This window comes from Phascolarctos cinereus, unplaced genomic scaffold, assembly GCF_003287225.1.
Source record: "Phascolarctos cinereus isolate Bilbo 61053 unplaced genomic scaffold, phaCin_HiC Scaffold_2;HRSCAF=192, whole genome shotgun sequence".
In the NCBI taxonomy this organism is placed as follows: Eukaryota; Metazoa; Chordata; class Mammalia; order Diprotodontia; family Phascolarctidae; genus Phascolarctos; species Phascolarctos cinereus.
The window spans coordinates 233,146,492-233,170,089 of NW_027555625.1; the positions used below are offsets into that span (position 1 = coordinate 233,146,492).

Here is a 23,598-nt window from a genome sequence, read left to right on the forward strand (position 1 = left end):
GAGTAACTTTGGAGGGAACAGTTTCAGTTGAATGATGAAGTCAGCTACACTGTGTAGAGTTAAGAGGAGAACAAAAGGAGAGGAAGTAGAGGCATTGATTAATAGATATCCTTCTCAAGGAGTTTAGCCACAATGGGAAGGAGAGATATGGGACCATAATTAGCAGAGATCAATGGACTAAAAGGTTTCATTTTTTTGTTTTATTTTGAGGATGAGGGAGAAATGGGCATATTTGTAGGCAGTAGGGGAGTAATAAGAAGACAAAGAGAAATTGAAAATAAGGAACAAAGTGGAATGAAAGAACAAGCAATCAGCTGGAGGAGACTAGATGGAATGAAATTACAGCTATATTACCTGTGTACTCATGCATTTAGGTAATAAGACATAAGGAGGAAAAGAAAAGAGGGAGCTACCAATGAATAAAGAATTTTTTCAGTAAAATAGGAGGCAGGATTTTCAGTTGAGAGGGTGGGGGGGTAGAGGAACTATGGGAGGTTTGAAGAGGGATGAAAAGGTTTATAAGAGCTTTGGTGGTGAGTGGGAGTTAATTAGGGAGGTATAAAAGGATTTCCTAGCAGCAATGAGGGTATAGTTGATGTTATATAACATACATTTGCAGTGGACCTAGTCAGTACAGTTGTGTGATTTTCTCCAATTTTGTCCTGTGGCACATGTGTAGGAGTAAAGGCAGGGGATGGTTGGAAGGGATCCAAGACTGGCAGGACACAGAACAACAATATGATAAAGGCAAGAGAAGAAGACAATGTAGAGTTGAACTGTTTTACCAAGGAGTCAAAGTGGAGAAAGGAGAGTATGGTTAATACAGGGATGATGGCTTGAGAGAGAACTGAGGTGTCAAGGGATTGGCGGTCACCATGTGGATGAAAAGCAAGGTTTGGCACTGGAAGGCAGAGGGAGAGGTGGAAAGCCAACAGGTTGTGCTAGATAAAGTAATTTCAGAGTTCATCAACATGGAGATGGTGCATTTATAGGTTATGGCATGATCAGGGGTATGACCATTTTTGTGTGTAGCTGCTGTGAGGTGTAGGAGGAGGTCATGGGGAATGAATAAGTTGAGTAACTGGGAGATTTGAGTGCCATGTGTATGCTTAAGTCCCCCAGTATGAAGGCAGGAGTTAGGAAGGAGAGAAAGATAGGCCAGGTTCTGAACTCATTGAGAAAGGAAGAAAAGGTCCAGGAGGTTTGTAGACAATAGCTATCAGGATTTTGATTGGGTAGTAGATGTAGAATTGTGAACTTCAAAGAAGTAGCTACTGAATGAAGATGGTGGGAGAACCTGAAGTGGCAATTTGGAGCAAGGAGTATTCCAATTCCCCTACCAAGACAAATGAGTCTAGCTAGAGGTGGCTCGGGGAGTAAGTCAAAATTGCAGCCAGTGCTGGTAAGGGTAGCCAGAGAGAGGGAAGCTGTGTCATCAGGAGGGAGAGGCAGAAGATATTCAAATGTATTATATAATTTAAAACCAACAAGGTGAACATAATGAAGATTCATGGTTTCAATGACAATCTTCTTTTTCTGTTCTTTCTACATGAAAATGCTTATTTGTTGGTGTTTGTCAAGTTCAGAATAATACACAATAAAAAACAATAAAGTATGCCATGCATATCTTTACCAAGTTATTGATAAGCATGTTAAGTCCAGGGTCAAGGACAGATTCTAAGAGTGCTAGAGCTATCCTCTGGTCACAAAGCTTTGGGTGGGGTGGTACTAAAAAAATGAAAGGGTAAGGACAATTTAGAAGATGGAGGCTGGGGCAATGGGGCCTTGCTAGAGAAGCTGACTCTATTCAGTGGTAAAGACCAGATGTTGTTAAGGAACGCTTAACTTCATCTGTCATGAATACCACCTAACACCAGAGAGTTCTCTGGGGTAACTGCCAAGCTTTCTTTGGCTTTTATAGATCTAGTTGTCTCGCTTCCTTTAGCTCCACCCCTTCATGAGAGATAGTGCCTTAACTCATTGGTCTAGAATTTGCAGGTGTGTATTACTCAATCAAATCTTGACTCAGGTTCCATACTACTAAGAAAACTCTTCCCAAAATCTTTATTGTGTCACTAGTTGTGTGTTTCATTGAATCACTTACAAAAGCGTATTTTATGAAAATTAATCAGAATATAATAAATGAATAAATAACATAAATGCACTCAGGTAGCTATACCCTCTGTTGGGGGACTCAAGAACTTAGGATGTTTCTACTGGTCTTCTGTCAAGGTGGGCTGTGCTCTGGAAGGAGACTGCATATAATGCAAAGGACTTTGTTCAGGTGGCTGCCATTCCTGTTTTTTAATCCCTGGTTCTTTTCATTTAAATTGTAAATTCAAATTTCAAGGCAAAAAAGTGTGTGTGGGGGGTATCGAAAGGGGGGGGTAATAATATTTATTCAATGTGTGTGTGTTTGTGTTTATTTCCTCTAGAGCACATACCTTGCTCATTTCTCATAGCCTTTGACCAAATAATCTAGAGGAAAAAAGTGCAGGTTCTTCTAGCAAGGCTTCATTTCCCCAATCTCTCCAAGTTATACTTCTCACTCATTTCCACAGAACTTTCTCTACCACGCCATAGAAACCTCTTTGCCCTGGAAGCTCACTCCCCATCCCACCCCACACTACCTTTTACATGGGAAGTACTCCTGCAGCCTCTACCTTTGATTGGCTAGTTCCAATTATAACCTCCATTTTAAGGAGGCAAGGCCAACTATATCTTTATTCCTCTCCAGGTCTGACTCATCTCCATAGCATCTTCTCTATCAAGCCCCCATATGGGATACTTTCATTTTACCTCTCCCCTACCCTCAACCCCACTTTTCAGTTCCTTTTAATGTGTTGTCTTCTCCCATTAGAATGTAAGCTCCTTGAAGAAAGGGACTGTCTTTCTACTTATATTTGTATTTCTAGTGCTTACTTAGCATGGTGCCTGGCACATAGTGTGTAATAAATGCTTGTTGACCTTGATCTTAAGTCATTCCTTTCCTTCACTTTTTTCATTATAACCTGACCCTTACACATTGTAGGTGGGCCATGGAAATTACACATGAATGACTATTCTTTGGGTTCATTTCTTCAGTTAGTTCCAAATGCACTAAACTAGCTAGATGGCACAGTAGATAGCACTGGGCCTGGAGTCAGGAAGACCTGAGTTCAAATTGGTCCTCAGACACTTACTAGTTGTGTGATTCTGGGCAAGTCACTTAATCTGTCTGCCTCAGTTTCCTCAACTGTAAAATGGAGGTAATAATAGAACCTATCTCCTAGGGTGGTTGTAAGGATGGAATATGATATTTGTACATCACTTAGCACAGTGCCTGGCACACAGTAGATGTTTACCAAACTGTTGTTTCCTTCTTTTATTCCTACTACTGTCTAGTCCACATCTCCTTCTTGTACATATAGAAATAAGCAAATGCTTTGTTGATATGTAACCAAACTGCAAGTATAGCATTACCCTGATCTACCATTCTAGTTAACTTCTCAAAAAAGAAATTGAAGTTGGTTTCTTATGACCTTTTCTGGATGAAATTATTCTGGCCTTCAGTGGTGACCAATCCCCTTTCTAGGTGTCTACAAACCATTTCTTTAATATTATGTTCTAAAGTTTTCCCCAGGAATCTGTCAAGCTCACTGGTCTATAGTTATTAAGATTGCCCTTTCCCCCTTTTTGAAAAGAACTTCTATTCTTCTCAAGTTCTTTGCCACTCCTGTCATTCACCATTACTTTTCAAAGGTCACTAACTGTCTCATCACTTACATCTGTCCATTCTTTCAGTACCCGGGGATGAAGTGTATTTAGCGTTGGATATTGGAATTCATTGAAGTCCACTCCTAACATCTCGTTACTCTCTTGGGTTTCAACTCACTATTAATCATTTTTGTTCTGTTCTTTCCAGTCCAAAGATCATACTCCTTGGCAGAGAAAACAGAACCTAGAGAAAACAGAAAGAAAATAAGAATTGAATAGTTCTGTCTTCTCTTCATTGATTATTATCATCATGACATCTAATCTGAACAGTGATACTTTTCTTTCTTTCATCCCTTCCTTTCCCAATACAGCTAAAAATAAAATAAAATGCATTTTGGTTGTCTTTAGCATTTGTTGTCAGTCTTAGCTTGTTCTCAGCTTTAGCACTCCTCACATTCTTTTTTTTTAAAGTTTCTATTGACATATTATTTTAACGTCACCTTCATTTCTGAATATCTCTTCCCCACCTTCTACCCACTGAGCTATCCCTTTGCTTTCTTTCTTTTTCTTCTTTTTTTTTTTTAACTAGGCAATGGGGTTAAGTGACTTGTCCAGGGTCACACAGCTACAAAGTGTCAAGTGCCGGGATTTGAACTCAACCCCAGGGCCGGCGCTCTATCCACTGCACCACCCAGCTGCCCCTACTGGGTATGCTTTTTTTTTTTTTGCTATAAGCTTGAGCTATCCCTTTGTAACAAAGAATAAAAAAAGGCATTTTAAAAAGTGGTTCAGCAAATTAACATATCAATGAAGTCTGAGATTATATGCACTATTCCAACTCTTGTTTAGGGGTAAGCTTGGTCATTATAATTACAAAGTATTGTTTCCTTTTATGTTCTTTATATTTACATGGAAGAAAATGGTTATAATCATTGTGAATGGATTTTTTTTTTTTGGTGAGGCAATTGGGGTTAAGTGACTTGCCCAGGGCCACACAGATAGTAAGTGTCAATTATCTGGTCTGAGACCGAATTTGAACTCAGGTCCTCCTGATTTCAGGGCAGGTGCTCTATCCACTATGCCACCTAGCTGCCCCTGTGAATGTTGTTCTACTGGTTTTGTTCACTTCATTCTGTATCAGCTTTATATAGTCTTCTTATGCTTCTCAGAATTTTTAATATTTATTGTTTCTTATGGCGCAATAATATTCCATTACATCAATGTACCAGTTTGTTTAGCCATTCCCAAATCAACAGTCATCTACTTTATTTCCAATTCTTTGCTATCATGAAAAGTGCTACTATGAATACTTTGGCATATATAGACCTTTCTTTCTGTTTGTATTGAAAGATCCTCCAATATTCTCCAGTTCCTTGCATGCCTACCAGTGGGATTCTGGGTAAAGATGAGACATTTTAGTCACTTTCTTAGCATAATTCCAAGTTTCTCTCTTTCCACAACTCCATCAACAGTGTGTTAGTGTGTCTGTCTTTCTGTAGCTCCAACATGGACTATTTCCATCTTTTGTCAAGTTTGTTGATTTGTTGGCTATTACCTGAAACCTCAAAGTTGTTTTGATATGCCTTTTCTTATTAGTGATATGAAGCAATCTTTCATTTGGTTATTAACTTGCAGTTCTTTTGAGAACTGTTTATTTATATCATGTGCCCAATTATTTATTGGGGAATGACTTTTGTCTTATAGATGTGCTGCTTCCCTACATATCTTGGACATTAAGACCCTTATAAGGGATATTTGATGTGAAGTTTTTTTTTTCCCTCCACTGACAACTTCCCTTCTTAGCTGCATTGATTTTTTTCATGCAAAAGGTTTTTAATTCATGTAATCAAAATTATTTATCTTATGATTACCACTATCTTGTTTTGTTAAGAAATTTCCTTCTAGTCAAAGTTGTAAAAAAGTACCTTTTTTCTTTTTTTAACAGTGTGACCCTTTTTTAAAAATAAATTTTTATTAGAATTTTTTTACATCACCTACATTTCTCATTGTATCTCCCTATAATCTTTCAGAGAATATGAGAATATTTATAAGAATTAAGAAAAAGAGGAAAAAGTTCCATGAAACTTATCAACATTTCAAAAAAAGAATGGTTGTTGATGTTGTTTCCACTTACATTGCTATAGTCATGATGTATATTGTTTTACTGGTTTTGCTTACTTCACTTCGCATCAGTTCATATTTTTTTTTCCATGCTTTTTCCTGTGCTTCTCCTCACATTCATAGTTTCCTAAAAACTTGTCATATTCCACTACATTAATGTACTCTTATTTCGTTATTCCCCAGTTGATTGAAATTTACTTTGTTTCTACTTGTTTGCTATCACAAAAAGAAAAAAGCTGCTATATTTTGGTCCATATGGGGCTTCCCCACCATTGACCTCTAGTGGGGTATATTCTTAACAGTGGGATCTCTGGGTTATAAGGCATGCCATGTTAGTCATTCTTTGGACTAATTCCAAATTGCCTTCCAGAACTGTACCAATTTACAGGTTCACATGGTGTGACCGTTAATATTCAGTTGTCTGATGCCATACTCATTTTGAGCTCATTGTGCTATATGGTGTAAGATGTTAGTCTAAACCTAAGTTCTGCCAAACAGCTTTCTAGCTGTCCAAGCAGTACTTGTCAAAAAGGGAGTTTTCACCCTGATTAATTTATGTATCTGGGTTTATCCAAAAGTAGGTTGAATTTTATTGTTTCTGACTCTTGCTTATCCAGTCCATTCCACTGATCTACTTTTCTAATTTTTCATCAGGACCTTCGGATGATTAGTTCTATAATATAATTTGAGGTTCTGACACTACTCTTAAATGTCCATGGTCACATAGGTAGTGGCTGGGGACTGCGATTTGAAGCCAGTTCTTCAAATTCAGAATGCATTGTTCTTTTTAGTACAGAATCACAGAATCATGGGGTCAACAATTTAGTGCTGGAAGGAATAAATGCAGAACCTCACTTGAAAGGAACCTCAGAAGCTATCTAATCTAATCCATACTTGAACAAAGATTCCTTCCAGAAATGAGGTGCCAAATGTATGGCCTGCCATGTGCAGACTACATCACTCCAGAGTGTACTCCAACGAGATGAAAAGGTACAATTGGGAAATAGTTAACAAACAAATATACGATAGAAGACAGGTAATGCTAATGTGTGGCTAAGTCAATATGTGCCTGCAGAGCACCTATATATGGATTAGTGGTCTCCCTCTATTTGAGTTTGACACCAGTACTCTAGAAAATACCTGTTAATTGGTCAACATTTCTAACGAGGGGGAATCCATCACCTTCTAAGGTAGTTGTTCCATTTTCGGCCAGCTTTAATTGTTAAACTTGCATTAAACTTAAATCTGTCTCTTTGCAATTTCTACCAGTTGCTCTCTGAAGCCAAGTACAATCACAGTATAGATTGACAGTACTTCTGTTCTGGGTAAAGGTAAATAAAAGGGAACCCATAAGGTTTTATGGCTACTAGATATGCATAATATCTAGGCAGGCTTGTGTGCTCTCGTGTGCACACTCTCTCTCTCTCTCTCTCTCCCTCCCCGCAAGCCAATGGTAGTAGAGAGCAGCTTATTGATCTGTAAGACAGACATATGACTAGCATAAAGATAAACATCCAGTAAAGACACTTGGTAGAGACAATGCAATCACAAGAGATGAGATGCCCAGCAGAGAGCAGAGATGCACTTTAAGAGTGCAGGATAAAATTACTTTGACATTGACAATTCTGTAGTATTAGAGGTTGGGTTGCCTTGGCCACATTATGTATATGCCCTCTAAATATGATCCCTGGTCCCATGTGTACCCTTTTTGTGTCCCCTCTGTGTATTTTCTCTTGTCACATGTTAGTGCGTGTGTATGCCATCCTTTACTGGTAGTACGGTAACTTGTTGGAGAATTAACCCAATATATACATGGGGCTGGAAGGGAAATATTTTCTTGATGTTTTATTTGCTTTGCTATTTGATGAAATGTCTTTTGTTTGAATATCTGGCTGGCTGATAAAAATAACCCTATCACTGTGGGTTTGTGAGCTATAGTTTTGAGAGGGTGCTGTACTAACAGAGTGCCTCAAAACTGGGATAGCTCTTCTGGTGTGAGGAATATGGGTGGAGGGCTCCTCATGCTAGAACAGAATCAAAGAATTTCAGTTTTGCAAAAAGCTTAGGTAATCACCTAGTCCAACCCATAAACCAAAAAAGGAATCACTTCAACAACACACCTGATAAGTGATTATTCAGACTTTGCTGGATGACTTCTAATGAAGGAGAACTCCCTACCTCCTGATGCACCCCATTTCACTTCTGAACTGGTCTAATTAATTGTCAGGAAGTTTTCCCTTATATCAAGCCTCAATCTGCCTCTTTGAAAAACTACACATCCCATTCTAACACACAGCAAAAACACAATTAAGTATACAAAGTAGAAGAGGGCAAACCAAATGCCCTGGGGCAGTAATGTTGAAGTCATATGGAGAAAGAGGGTGCGAGGGAGGGAGATGGCATGAGACCTTACATAAAGATCCCTGCCTGCTACATATTAGCATTATCTACATGCTTTTGTCTTTTTATTTTGTTTAATATTTTCTAATGACATTTCAGTCTGGTTCAGATAGCACTCAGGAGTGTTCAGAGGGTGGAGGAGGCTCTGCTCTAGGGAAGAGATCCCTTTCAGATTGGGCAGGGGGAATGAAGGTTAGGAAAGGCTTCCTGGAGGATGTGAGTTGGTTGGTTCTTGAAGGAAGAAAAAGATTTCAGCAAGTGAAGATGAGGAAACAGTACATTCTAGCTCACCGGGATAGCCTAAGTGAACCCACTGTGGTAGGAGAGGGTAGAAAGAGATCAGAGAATAGCTGATAGCCCCAATTTGGCTGTAAAGTAGAGCACTGTGAGCTGTGTCAGCTAGTCTGGGGATCTTCACTTCCTCACAATATCAAAGCCTCATTTTTCCTTCAGGCCAACTCCTGCAGTGTGATCATGGTTAAGCGAAAATTTTCATGAAAATGATCATCTTCTTACCTCTCTTGACCAAGTGACCTGATTCTTTTTCTGAGAAGAAACATTCATCTGACCTTACTACACATATCCTAGGACATCACTGGAAGGCACACAATTTCCTGACTCAAAAAGTATTCAATCTTACACCATCCCTAACCTCTAGTTTTACATATGTCAAAATTTCTGCTAGTATATTACTTTACTGACCTCGACCTTCCCCCACTTTCACAAGCCAAATCAGATGCCATCTCCTTCCCATAGACTTCCTTGAACCTTCTCCCCCAGTCTTCACCTAACATTTTGTTCCGCACCCTAATATACTTATCATGCAATATTGTGTACCATAGCTCTGTTTGTTACTGGGATAAAAGTTCCTTCAGGACAGCAATTATGTCTTATTTAAGCTTTGCATCTTTCCAACATCTAGCAAGTGCTCTGTACACAGTAGGGAGTGAATAAATGTTTTGTCATATCGTATCTTTTAAATTTAGGATTACAAGCTCTATTTGTTTTGCTTGCCTGGAGATGCTTCTCAGTCAGAGGTGAGATATTGAGGAGGGCTAGGAAGAATTTGTTTTCGCAGGAAAACCCTTCAGAAATTAAAATAAGGCAAGATTGATTGCAGAGAGTCAGTCACCCCATCAGATGACTTTCTTACTGAACCCTCCCCAGAAACGTGTCCAATGTGAGGAAAAGAGGCTGCAGCACATTATCTGTAAAGGGAGGTAAGACTCAAAGGCTCATAAACACAGGACCTCAAAGTTGGATAAGATCTTAAAACGAAGCAGTATAGTACAGAGGAAAGAATCCTATCTCTGGAGCCAAAGGACTCAACTTCCACCACTGAGATTTATTATTTCTGTGACCTTGGGCGTCACTTAGACCTCCATGAGCCTCAGTTTTCTCATCTCTAAGATTCTGTGGTCAGACCTGATGGCCTCTCAGGTCCCTTCTATTTTAGCTCTAGCAAGGAAAATTTTTCCTAAGCCCCTTGGAAGTAGGGATTGCTCTGTCCTTTGTATTTGTATCTCTAGTGCCTAGCAAATGCTGGAGTATGGTAGGCACTTAATGTTTGTTGACCGATTGACACAGCAGACGTCCCTTCCACTCAAGAAGAATGATCAGCTTGGGAACACAGCAATATATATCAGCCAGAGCAAACTACACTAAGGTATTAACTAAGATATAAGTTGTATTCTATAATCAGTTAAGACTAACTACTGAGAAGTTTTATCTCTGTATTTACGGAGACATGGTGGCTAAATCTGGCCTACTGTTCTTGAATGTGAAATATCTTAGTAAATTAAAAAACTGCTTTTGGTTCAAATAGGATTTCTTACTTTATCACTGAGAGCAAGTGCATTCATTTCATAAGCCTGTCCTCCCTACTCAAAAACTTTCCCTGACTCTCCATTGCCAAGAAAATAAACTATGGACCACTCAGCCTGGCGTTAAACTCCACCCACATCTGATGGCAAACTCTTTCCAGTGATCTGACTCTATTCCAAACACTTGCACACCATTGTACTACACTGTCATCCCTTCATGCTGATGGTGTACTCACGCCATCTCTTCTGTTGAAATCCTTCAAGACCTAGCTTAGCTGCCAATGCCTTCCACCATCTCTAAGATCCCTTTCAGTTCTAAATCTGAAATCCATCAAAGTGATCTTTCCTTCCTCATATTTCTTATAGCTTTTCTAGACATTTCCTTTCTCACATTCTGTCTTAACAGAATGTGTTCTCATATCTCCCATGAGACTCTAAGATTCCTGAGGGCAAGGCATTGTCTCATCTTTGTATCCCTGGCACTAATAACAAAGTCTTAGATATAGTAAGTGCTCAATAAATTGGTCAATCAGAGAACACATCTTCACATTCACTGGACTGCAGATTTAGAACTGAAAGAGATTTAAAATTCCTCTAGTTCAACTAGATGAGGAAAAATTTTAAAGATGAGGAAAAATGAGAGCCAGAAAGGGGAAGGAACTTAAGATTCACAGAATCTGCCTTGGAAGGGACCTTTGAGACCATCTACTCCAATCTGTATCCAAACCTGACCCATTACAACATATCCTGCAATGGCCATTTTGTGGTCATTCTGCAGTGGAAGACCTTTAGTAGCTTTAGCTCTAGTCGCTATACAGTTATCCCTTCCCCATCATGGTGGTTAGGGGATGTGATGCCCCTGTGATCTGGAAAATCCATGTAAATTTTTTGCCTTTGTTCCAGAGAAGTCTGAATTTTTTTCTTTTATGGGGTGTTCTAAACTTTTTCTGTGTCATCTGCTAGCCTTTGTGTGCTGTCTGTAGCTTCTGCAAGACTCCCCCAAAAATTACCATTTAATATCTTATGCAGATCCACAATACATTGAAACTGTAATGGGGAAAGTCATGATATGGAAGGGATAACTTATTTCCTTTCACTATATCTGCTTCTCTGAAGCTGTTCCTCGTTCTGCCCTCTGGGGCCAAGTAGAATAAACCTATAAATCTAATCCCTCTCTCCCCAAAAGACTCCCGAATACTTGAAGATAGCTACTATATCACACTTGCCTCAAATCTTACAGGAGGCATGATTCTAATCCACTTTCTGCTACATCATGGTGCCTCTTAGCTCTCGAACAGGAAGCCAGAAAAATCCTCATGGCTCAGTGTTAAAGGTAGAAGAGCTTGGCTCTAGTGCTGTGGCCATTGGCTCCTCCTCAAGGGAGCTGAAGGTCTTTAGGTTAGTATAGTCCTTTTTTCCAGAGCCAGCTTTCAGGACAGGCTGAAAAGAGGTAACAGGCAAGTCATGCAGCTGTCTCATCCTTCCTTTTCTCTTCATTGCAAAGTCTCAGAGGCAGAATTTGCTTTCAATTCTTAGCCTCCCAGATGGCTGTTCAACATACACAGCTGTCACATTCTGCTACAGACTTAGTGACAGCAAGTATAGTGTTTATACCACTTGAAGTGTAAATCCTACTAAATAATGTAGAAAAAACCTTTCATTTCTAGAAGCAAGTTTTCAGTTTGATGTTTCGGTTATTGAAAAATGTTGATCCAATTTAAAGGGGATAGTACAAGCTCAGGGTAATTATTTTGCTTCACTTATTACAAGACTATTAATAAAAGGACATATTGCAGTTCAACTGTAAAACTCTTTCCTTAAGGTTTGCTTCCCCTTCCCTCCCCAACTTTCATATCTGTCTAAGAAGCTTTGTACTCAGAAAGCTAAGGATATCTTAGCTTAACATAACTAGGAAAAACTTGATGGTGGAGGCCGTGGAATATAATTACAAAGGTCAAGCAAGTCAAAAAATTTTAGAGCTGGAATACAGATAAGAGTCCAATGTTCTCCTTTTACAGAGAAGAAACAAAGCCTTCCACAGAAATGGTAGGTCATATAGCTAGTTAGTGGTAGAACTAGGACCAGATCATCTCAACTGTCAATCTTGTACTCTACACCACATTTTGTCCCTCCATAAAGGATTGTCCAACTCCTTTATTTTACAGATGAGAAAAGAGAGGTGATTTACCCAAGGTTACATATTTAATAAGCAGAAGCAATACTCAAATCTAGATCATTTGACTCCAAATCTATTGCCTTCCCTTCTGTTTCACAACTGCTAGGCATTTTCAATATCAAAATCTATTAGCGGTGGCCAAGATTTTGTGATTTTTGACCCTCAGCTGGAGAAAGCGAGTGGCTGGAACACTGAATGGTATACGTGCTGACAACAGTTAACAATGAGGTTTTCATATATTCAGTAAGACAAATTTTTTTTTCTAATAGAACCATGTGGTTCAGAATCCAGTCTTTAAAATGACATCACAGAATCCCTTTCACATTGGGCAGCATTTGACCTATATGACACAATTTAATTATTTCGCCCTCTATTCCATGGCCTAACAAAGATAGAAATACAACTGACTGAATCACATACACCTCCTTTCTACACTCCCTTATCCAGAGCTTCTCCTAAAAACACCACCAGTTACCAATAATGGAGAAATGACAAAGTTGGTTCAGTTAGTCAAATTCTGGGCTAAAAACACGACTGTTGTACAGAACAGGTAGATCTAAGCCAGTTTCGTACCTGAAATCATCTCAAGAAACTGATATTAAGGTCAGCAATAAAAGCTAAGTGAACAAGGTAATATGAAACAACTTTTTGCCACGTATATTTTTTAAAAAGGCTTAAAGTAGAAACTTTAATTATAAAGATTTCCTCCATTTATAAGGTGGCAGAATGCTATGCCTTTCATTTTATTTAAAAAACAAAAGCCAGTCACTATACATTAATCAAGAATGTAAAGTACCACATAAATCTCAGCTTTTTAAAGGTAGGAATGCCAACACAAAGCAAATATGTTTGTCAAAATGCATACTCCTTAGGCCAACATTTTTGGGACTTCAAAAATCTGCCCCCAGACCCGTATTTCCAGCCTCATTTCATGTTACTTCCTCTCTTTGTAGCCAAATTGGATTATTAGCTATTACCTGAACTCCATATTCCAACCACAGTCTGTATATTTTGCAAAAATCTCTCATGCTTAGAATAGGTTCCTTCTTCATTTCATCTCTCAGAATTCCTATCTTCAACTCAGCTGAAGTGCCATCTCCTCTGTGAAGCTTTCCCTGATCTTCCCTATTGCTCATTCCCTCCCTGCTCAAATTAACTTCAGGAGAAAGTTCTTTGAGAGCAGGGAATTTTTTTTTTTGGGGGGGGTGAGGTAGGGTGGGTGGGTAGAATCTCTAGCAATTAGGCTTGTCTGAAGGTAATCCACTTTTTTTAGTGCAACATGTTTTCTCCTCAACCTTTCCGACTCCGAAGTCTCCACATTGCTTTCTTGAAGCCTCTGCCAGCAGAAGACAAGTTTTGGCAGGCCCTACTGAGTTGGAACAGCTTCCTATACAGACCAAGTGATGGACTATGCTTGAGAACCAGCTGAGCTAAAGTTAAAAGAGGCTCACCAAATTGACAAAAATTTTTGGTTACAGCTACTGCTGATGACTAAATTACAGAGGGGTTATGATATGCATTGGTGGAGGAAGTATCCAAACTGACAATTATGGATCTTTTAAACACTGTTTCTCCCTAAACTTTAATAGATAAAATATCTACCTTCAGATTGAGATGCACTTTTTTGGGACACTGACCAAATAAATACTGTAAAATCATAGAACGTTACAGTTGGAAACAATCTTTAGGTTCTCCTTTATTTTAGAGAGAGAACAGTGTGCTGCCCAGGGAGGTGAGGTGACTTGATTTCAGATCACAAATCAGTTGCGGGGCTGAAATTGTAACGTGGCATGTCTTCCCACTACTACTTGCTGCTTCAACCCAAAACTGTAATTCTAGCTATCCCAAAGTTATGAAATTCACTTAATAACACTATTCCTACTTTGTAATGAAAGGAAACATACACGTGAGGGAAGACAGAACCACCACTGAACTAAGATTCTGCCTACAAGTTGAGTTATTCCCGACTTGTGCTCAAACCCTTTTTTATTAAGGACATTTACACAAAGACAGCCTTGCTGCTTAACAAGAAATGAACTTAAAAACCCAAGGATTTTCATCATAGCAATAAAAGAGTAACAGAAGGATCTGTAACAGGAATCCGTAAATCTGCAAGATCATCAATATCATCTTCCACAAATGGCAGGCCTTGGTTTTCTACAAGGCGCTGGTAGTTACATATGCTTGTGGGAACTTGGTTCTGTGGCCTCCAATGTCACCAAGTACAAATGCACAAAGCACTGTTATTTGTAATAAAGCCAATGTTTACATTAAGCACAATACAGCAATTTATTTAGATGCTTAAAATGAATACAAAGGGAAATAAAGATCACAAAATTATACATACTACAACAGTGTGTCATATATTAGATGGCATAAATGAATACACCATATTGGTGTGTAACTAAAGATAAAACTAAATATCCAAAATGCAGCACTCAAGTTTGTTTGCTGCCTCAACACAATACACTTTTATACAGTTCTAAAAGGTGTCAAAATTAGCTGCAAACTTGTTTCTTGCATGTGATTTTAGCTTAAAAGATTTCAGAAAACGGATCTGAAATGCCAGTTTGTTGGCTGTAATTTTGAGGATATTCAGAACAAGAAAATTCTATAATACAATAGAGTCCAGATATATTTTTTAATGTTGCTGGCCTCTGGTTTGAGATTGTACAAGATTATGTGCAAAAACTAAGTCTGTCAAAAGTTCATACTATAGCAGGTTCAAGCTTTTGCTAGATAAACTAGATACAGCATTTATTACACAGCAGGGCAACACTAAAAAAGAGAAACAAATCTATGATGGGTACACAAGAACAATATCATAAGCGTCACTTGAATAGGTCTAAAAGACTGTACAAATATACATATTTTAACTATTCAGAATGAATAAATGAAAAAAAAAATCAATTTTCCCCAGAGTCTACTATACACATTGAACTGGTAGCTCATATGTTGGACCTATACTACCATGTGAATAAAGGTAATGGTTTAAAAGGACATACAACTGAACATATACAGAGTGAAATAAATGTTGAGAATGCAGATAAAATAAATCTCTGCTTTTCCTCATGTGCATTCCGGAGCCACCAGCATATTGGTTTTTCACATTAAGTTACTGTGCTTGCCACAGCAGATTCTAAAGCAAGATTAGCCAACAGCATACTCAGAAACAACCACTGGAATAGTAGTGGCCACACATCAACCACTGAAGTCAGCTGACCTAGCACTCAAAAGGCAGTACCAGTTGAATTAGGCTTAGCAGTCATACTGAAATGCAAAGTTCCAACAGTTACAGAATACAGCCTACCACCAATACTTAGGAAATAGGGCAGTTTATGCTTGTTGGCTACTTAGCTCTACACCAGTTAAGCTGCTATGTATTGGTTCTGCAACACCATCAGTCATATTATCAAATTGCTCTCCATCCTCACTGTCAATTGTGCTATTTTGCCACTCCATCTGTGGGTTGGACAAACTCTCCTCATTTTCAGATGCATTCTTCCACTGTGACTGGTCCTTGGACCAAAATTCTTCTACTTTTCCATAGGAACTATTCTTCCATTTCAATTGCTCTTCATCACTTTCTGATGCACCTTTTGTTTCGGCAACTGGTTTACTGCTTCCAGCATCTTCACTCTGGGATGATTCATCAGTCCATGCTCCAGGTTTCATTTCACATGTATTGTCTTCAAAGTCAGATACCTGTTGAGAACCAGGCCCACTTTCACATGGAGAAGCACCATCTTTCCATTCAACAGGGTCATCTTGATCAACATCACTATCCGAGGCATCATGTATTAGTTTTGTTGGTTCCTCTGTAGAATGAACATCTCCATATTTTGAATCTTCCTCATCTTTTTGGTCTATCTTATCTTCAGATTCTAAAGTGTCCCCAGTAGTTATTTTGGTAATGCTTTCTTCTGGGTTCTCCACTATACTATCACTAGGAATTTTATGTTCAACATCAAAAGTTGCACCAAAAGGACTACCACTTCCATTGGATTCTTCTTCTAAATTTTCAAAACCATCCGAGGAACTGTCATCTTCCTTTCCAAGGTTTAATTTTTTGTCAACAGTTTTACTAGCATTGACTCTAGAATTCTTTTCATCATGATTTTCAAATAGCCACTCAGCATCAAAATCCATCTCATGTTTAACTTTGTTTAGTTCTTTCATGTTAAAACCCAGTAACACACCAGGTTTATACTTTTCACAATCTCTGACACATTTCTTCCTTTTATTACTGAAATGAGAAGCAATGTCACTCTTCCATAACCATAAACTGGCAGCCAATTTTTCAATTTCTCTTCTAGTGGGATAGGGCTGTTTGTTGAAATACTTTGTAAGAAATGTTTTTCTTGCTTCATAAGAATCATCTTCATGACCCTTGGGGTCTAAAGCTAAGACAACCGGCTCTTCAGGTTTCTCTTCAAAGATGGAGGGTGTATCTACCTCATCATCTAACTTCCTCTTTTTCAGCAAATTAAATTCTATGTTCTCATAAGTACGCTTCACGGGTGCCAGCCCTGGAGACTGATTGAGCCGAGAGGGAGCATTTGTTTTATCTTGGCCATTTTGGGTCTTTCCAACACCTCTGCAGTGAACCAGATGCAGCGTGATTGTTGAGGCTGTCATATTACTAGTGTATACACCAAGGCAATGGATGCATTTGTAAGTGAGCTTTTTCTCAACTGGATGAACCGTCTGAATAACCTGGTGCCTCTCCCGTAAATGATGTGCAAGTGCATCAGAGATGGGTCCTTTTAGGATTGAAAAGCATAGAGGACAAAGTGTTTTACCTACATCTTTTTTATAGGGTACTGCAGCTTGAGGTGAGCTTTTTATAGGGACATCTGCCTTTTCCTGAACTTTTGGCTGTGGCTTTGGGGGAACTGGGGGATTATTCTGGGCATGATAAGCTACAGATTCAGCCGGGGCATCTCTCAGGTTGTACGTGGTTACAAGTAGATGTATGTTAGTGTGACTACCCTGTTGCAATGTCAAATCAAAGCTTAAAGTGGAATCAGTTTTGGGTCCCATTTCTTCATCAACATGAACCATTCGCATATGAGCAGCCATCTTTTCAACATCATTAAAAGTTGAACGGCAATATGGACAAGAGAGACCATGGATTAACATGTGGTTAAGCAAAGTATCAGTGGGCAAATATCGATTACAATATAGACATTTACTAGTGAAATTGTGTATTTTCATTATGTAGTTAGCAACTGCAGGCACCTTCTCTGCCTTATGCTCCTTTTCAAAGTGAACACTGTAGACATTTTCAGGGAATAGCTCATTACAAATTGTACAAATTTTCCACTTTTGTGTCGATGAAGTATTGGTTGCTGCAGAAGGGCCTGTAGCGGCAGTGGCAGCAGCGGCGGCGGCAGCAGCAGCAGGTTTTGAACTGGACTGACCTAATACTCTAGAGGCTGACTGTGACTGAGAGAGAGAGGATGACTTCAATTGGCTTGATGAAAGAGAAGATGAATTGGTAGACTGAAGAGAATATCTTGCTGGTGCCTGTGACCTCTGCTCTGAGCCAAGACCATAAGATCTTCCATTCCCACTCGGCAGTAATTGTTTCATTGACTGAGACTGCTGAGGAATGGAAACGGGTGCATTACCACTTAAACCTAGTCTCACTGACTGACCAACACCATAACTCTGGGCTACTGATTTGACTCCGTAATTATTCTGTTGGAGATGGACATTAGACATCATATTGACTCCTGTAGAATTTAAATTAGGCTTTGGTATAGTGAGTCGATTCACTATCTGTTGTGATGGAAGAGAACGGACATTTCCAGAGGCAAGGGAACCAACTCTTTGTGGGAGTCCCATAGGCTTTTTCTCCTGTGGTTTTGGAGCAATTAGCATCAATGGTTTGGATCTCGGAACCACTACATTGGTATGCCCTATCATTGCTGTCACCTGATAGCCTATACGTTCATGATCTTCAATAACATGTTGTACTAAAGCTTCATAGGATTTCGGCATAAAAAGGCATCGCTTGCAGTGAATACTTCCCTCCTCTCGAGTATTTGAACTTAATGGGACTGCACCATTAAGTGACTTTTCACCTGCCTTTGCTATGTAAGGTGCTGCAACATGCTGAAAATGTTCCCTGTAAATGTGCTTTCTAACTACTTCATACAGAGGGTCTCGGTAAGTGCACTTCTTACAGTAATAAACAGCTTGCTCTACACTGTCAGCCTGCTTAGGTTTAAGGCTATCATGTTTGTTTTTATCTTTAAAAGTGCTGATGCTGCCACTTGGTGCACTGGCATTTGGAGCATGAAATATTTTAATGTGCGTTTCCAAAGTCTTTTTGTCCGCATTGAAAGTACAGTAGGGACAATTAAGGAGAATTCTATTTTCAAAGTCTTCACTATGAACATTCCGGAAGTGACTTTTGTAGGCCGAAAAGAATTTTGAGGAAAATGGACAAGCACTACAGCAAAAGGGTTTTGTCCGATAGTCCTTAAAGAAAGAAAACAAAAGATTAGGATATGGGAATGCTTGACCAAATGACATTTATGAAACAAAAAGGATGTAGAAAAACATAGTCTAAGAGTTTTCTAGCTATTCCTCCATCACTTCAATAAAGCCACAGAAAATGTTCTTCTATGCTGGAAGTGCAATATTATTCACTTAAAGTGTCCTTAAGTCACAGGAGCTCATGTTGTTTTCCTGCTTCTGCTTACTTCACCCAGTGCCATTTTTAAGTATTCAGAGTTATTTATATTCATGCTTTTTCAGTGCAACTGAGAATATTCCTTAAACCAGAATGTAAAAGTTTAAAAACAAAATTTTAAATTAGTTTTCAACTAGCTCCATTTGGTGTTCCATGGCATTAAATCAATGAGATTAATCACTTTTTCACTGTTACAGTACTATCTTTCAATAAGTTTGTATGGGAGCAGACTCACATTTCTGAACTTTGTTAGTTTTAATCAAACCAGAGGCAAATAAAAGAGAGAACAAATGTTAAAACTTTACAATGAGTTATAACGAGAAAAAATAAGAGTGAAATTATTTTCATTTAGTGACCCAAATAGTAGTGCTACAGACTATTATACAACACAATTCTAGCCCCAAAGCATTTTAGTGCAATTAGATAATTATAGAAAGATATAAAGAATTGCCTTTTATGATTGCCATCATGGAGTATAATTCGTAGAAAACTACATCTTCCAAAAGAAATAAACAAAAACAACAATAACAACAACAACCCCACCCCCCAACTACCCTCTTTCCCTGGTAGAAGGGATATTTCAAGATTCATTGCACATTTAAGGGAAAAAAAGTTTGAAGAGTTGGCTTTCCTTCAAATCTTTGTTGTTCCTTTCTAAGTAGAAGAAGCACCTTCAGAAGAACTAATGAAGTGACAGCTGCTTGATTCAAATTAAGTAGTTAAATAAAAACTTCCACAAACTGTGCTGAGAGCGGTGCTAAAGACAACAGTGCTTCACAGTGTATTGAAATTAAACAAGAGAGTGAGCCAAACTTTTTGAATTTTCATCCTTAACACTTGTGTAGCTAGCTAGTCCTTTGCTGAGGATAAAAAACAAAAACATATGCTTGGGGAGATTTTCTTTCCTTCAGAAATGCACATACTATTAGGTAATTAGCCCATTTCTCTGCCAAAGCTCAAACCTTCCTCTAATGTCAAAATGTATGACTAAGATAATAAATCGTGCCCAGTAGAGGATGTATCAAATTATGTTAGAATTCTTTTATGTTTTAATATCCTTAGGTAATTTCCACTCTTTCCTAGATTATTAATATGAAAGATTCAGATAGTTATACTACTGTATCTCAAATAAGGAGAGCTCAGAGTATATGTTTATTGCCAATTATGCTCTGAAATAACCAGCATCTCAATAACAAGGAGTTATCACTTTAAATCCTCTCTCTGTCTTAACTGTCATTGCATTTAGACACCTGCTTCTCTATGTGCTAACACTAGTTGAGAGCCACTGAGCAATGGAAATAAGAAAGGGTTATGTGGCAGAGAAGAGTCAATGATCCCTTTTCAAATTTCACAGAAAAGCAGCAATACCAAACTATAAATAAAATGGTGGTTACATATTTTGTACCATCAGTTTTCCTATAAAAACTTTGGAGCTAGAAACCATTAGTGAATGACAAACACTGTATTTTATTTTATTAAAAATAAACACGTTTTCTGTTCTTCACTGTCTGTATTTATCTAATGATGAGAATGATGATAAAATCCATTCAATGTTCTTCCCTGACTTGGAAAACAGGAAATATGGTTTTATTTTACCTGGTTTTTTGTAAGTGAAGGGTCCCACAATCCTACATCTTCCCATGTAGTGTTTTTCAAATAAAAGTCATTAGGTTCAAACTGTTTAAAATCCTGCAAAAGAGAAACAAAATGTAAAGAAACAATTGCCAGTAGTTATTACCAGTGGCCAGAACCTTATATGGGGCCAACTATTTGTTAAAAGGGATGACAGAGGTACAAGATGTCCTTATTTTTCAAGAAGCAAGCACAGGTGAAAATCTACTGTTTGTATGCTTCAAGTAGAACATTTTACGAAATCTCAAAGGCACGGTGTCTCATAAAACATTCTTTAAAAATTTTTTTCACGTCACCTTTATTTCTGAATCTCTCCATTTCTCCCACCCTAACCTGTGAGCAATCCCTTATGAAAAAGTAAAACGCAGTTCAGCAGCACAAATCTAAGCATTTAATGAGGCTGACAGTATATGCAATATTCAACACACAGTCTCCTTTGTAAAAAGGGGAAGGAGCTACACTTTTATCAACTCTTCTCTGGGGCCAAGCTTGGTGTTAGAATTACATAGTGTTGTTGCATCTTTTTGTTTTCTCTGTTCACAATGTTGTAGTCATTATTGTTTTTCGTGGTTCTGCTTACTTCATTCTGTACGGTATATAAGTGTTACCATATTCTCTGAATTTTTGATATTTGTTGTTTCTTATGGCACAGTGATATTCCTTTGTATTTGTATACCCTAACTTGTTTAGTCATTCCTCAAACTGATGATATAATACTCTTTTCTAACCAGACTTTTCCAAACAAAGTCAATGAAATTGCTGGAAATCTTATGTCATAATCAATGCATAAATATAAAGCATTTTTTCATTACAGTTCTTCTACCTGTCAGTCCTCTATCATATTTCAGGTCTTACAATTCAGTCTATTTCCTTCATACAGTCAGACCCCAAATTTTAGTTCCATATTGAAGGCTCTCCTAAGTCAACTTTCTGAAAACAGAAAAACTGTCCACTGAAAATACATGCAGAAGTGTTCCTTTAGAGATACATATTTTCTTAAAAACAGGAGTGTTTTATGGAACTAAATTTGGCTGATGAAAGGAGTACATGTGAAGAAGTATCAGAATTGCTATACTGACCAACAGGGTTTAGTCTACAGAAGTTTGTTGACAGAGGATCTCTTCTGTACATTATCAAAATGGATTTTTAAAGACTGTCTCTCCAAAGTACTTGGATGAAAAATTCCATAAAATATATTTTACTCATTTCTGAATGAACATTTAAGAGCCTATTATGTTAAAAGCTTTATGTTGCTGTGGTGGACACAAAAATTAATAAGACAAGATTCCTTAGAGCTTAGAGTACAGCACAGAATAAAGTTAACAAATAACCAATCTACAAATCAATATGTAATAAGTGTTATAAGAGGTACAAATAAGATTCTAGTTATAAGCATTTTTATATTTGCATTCATAATCATTGAACTGACACTGGTCCCAGAAACAATTCCACTGATTATGAATATTCTACCCCTTCTTCCTCCACTTTCCCTCCTCCCAAGGATGTCTAGCTGGCACTTTGTAGATTTAGAGGGTGTATTTCCACACATGGAATATAATAAACATATAATTGCACACTTGACAAACATCACTATCTATTATTTACATGTTATTTATTAATAGGTTTCAGGAAAAAAAAATGCTTGGTCCACCCTTCCCCCCAAAATCTACTTTATCACTTCAGATGTTCTTAAAAGTTGTTTTTGAAACAGTGGCCCTTCACTGCCAACTCACCATTAAAATAACAGAACTGTTAAGACTTATCTACTACTGTGTTGGGTCAAAGGTCCAATAAATGTTGCTAAAATTTGGCTTCAATTCCTAGGGAGAGGAGGCAACTTATATACAAATTATAATGCCTCTAAACCTTATACATCTAATAGTTTTGAGAACATGTATTAGCTAAAGCTAATCCACACAGTGACTGCTAAGATCCTACTTATTTCCATGATGTTTCCCGCAGCGGAGATTCAATTCCCTACTTGAAAATCAATTACCTTTATGCTCCAAGGAAGTCAAGGTGGAAAGAAAGGCCTACACTACAGATCCATAGCAGTACTTTTTAACAGCAAAAACTCCAAACGAGAAATAAGTGGGCACCTATAAATTAAGGAAGGCCTGAACAAATTGTAGTAAAGAATTTAATGGTATGTTGTGACTGAGCCAACCATGATGGTACACACTTATAATCCCTCCTTCTGGACAGGGGGAGGCTGGCAGATCACTTGAGCTCGGGGAGTTCTAAGCTGAAGTGGACTAAGCCAATTGGGTATCTGCACTAAGTCAGGCACCAAAGCTCCCTCCTTTAAGCAGAGGTGGTGGACTGAGTTTGCAGTAAGGGTTGGTCAATGTGTTTATCTGTTTTATCAAATTAACTATACTTCTTTGTTAGAAGAGTGTAGGTAGTAGTAGGAGTATGGATTTTGGAAAGTGATAGCAACATTTTAAAAAGCATCATAAAGGGGCAGGTACAGTGAATAGACAACCGGTCCTGGACACAGGAGGACCTGAGTTCAAATCCAGTCTCAGATACTTGACACTTACTAGCTGTGTGACCCTGGGCAAGTCACTTAAACCCCACTGCCTAGCCCCCCCCCAAAGCACCATAAAACATTTGTAAAAATGAACTGCCCTTTAATCTTAAAGATGTCAATGTCAAAAAGATTCTACATATACCAATATATAGAGGGAATTCTTCATGGTGGCAGCAAAAATTGGAAACACAGTGAGAGTTCATCAACTGGGAATGGCTGAACAAACTGTAGAATACGAGTTTATCTGCCATAAAAAATGAATGAAGAAGTCAGAAAAACAAAGACTTGTATGAAGCAGTGCTTTCTTTGCTCTGCTCAACCAAGACACCAATATACAATGATTACAAAGCATAAATTAAAAAAACAACTCTAAAAGCCTGCAGCGCTACACTTAACTGCAATAAACAATCTTGTTTTGAGAAAACAGAAGATGATACACATTCTCCTTGTAAAGCAGGAGGACTACAATGCTTCATATGATATTAGATTTAGTTGTTTCATCAGTTGGTTTTGC

The 23,598-nt window shown here is 38.2% G+C and overlaps 1 protein-coding gene across 3 annotated transcripts in view; it reads right to left on the reverse strand.

Annotated features, from left to right (window-relative positions):
* Positions 1 to 14,480: 14,480 nt before the first annotated feature.
* The window catches only part of ADNP (activity dependent neuroprotector homeobox), a 30,713-nt gene continuing 21,595 nt past the window's right edge, over positions 14,481 to 23,598 (reverse strand). For 2 of the 3 annotated variants that reach the window (XM_020984212.2, XM_020984213.2), the window contains exons 3-4: positions 20,516 to 20,608; positions 14,481 to 18,705 (exon numbers count right to left, since the gene is read on the reverse strand). In XM_020984212.2, the coding sequence (XP_020839871.1) occupies positions 15,553 to 18,705; positions 20,516 to 20,608 (3,246 nt within the window). In that variant the 3' untranslated portion in view covers positions 14,481 to 15,552. Of the gene's footprint in view, positions 18,706 to 20,515; positions 20,609 to 23,226; positions 23,329 to 23,598 lie in introns of all 3 variants that reach the window. The other variant, XM_078149873.1, reaches the window with a different exon arrangement.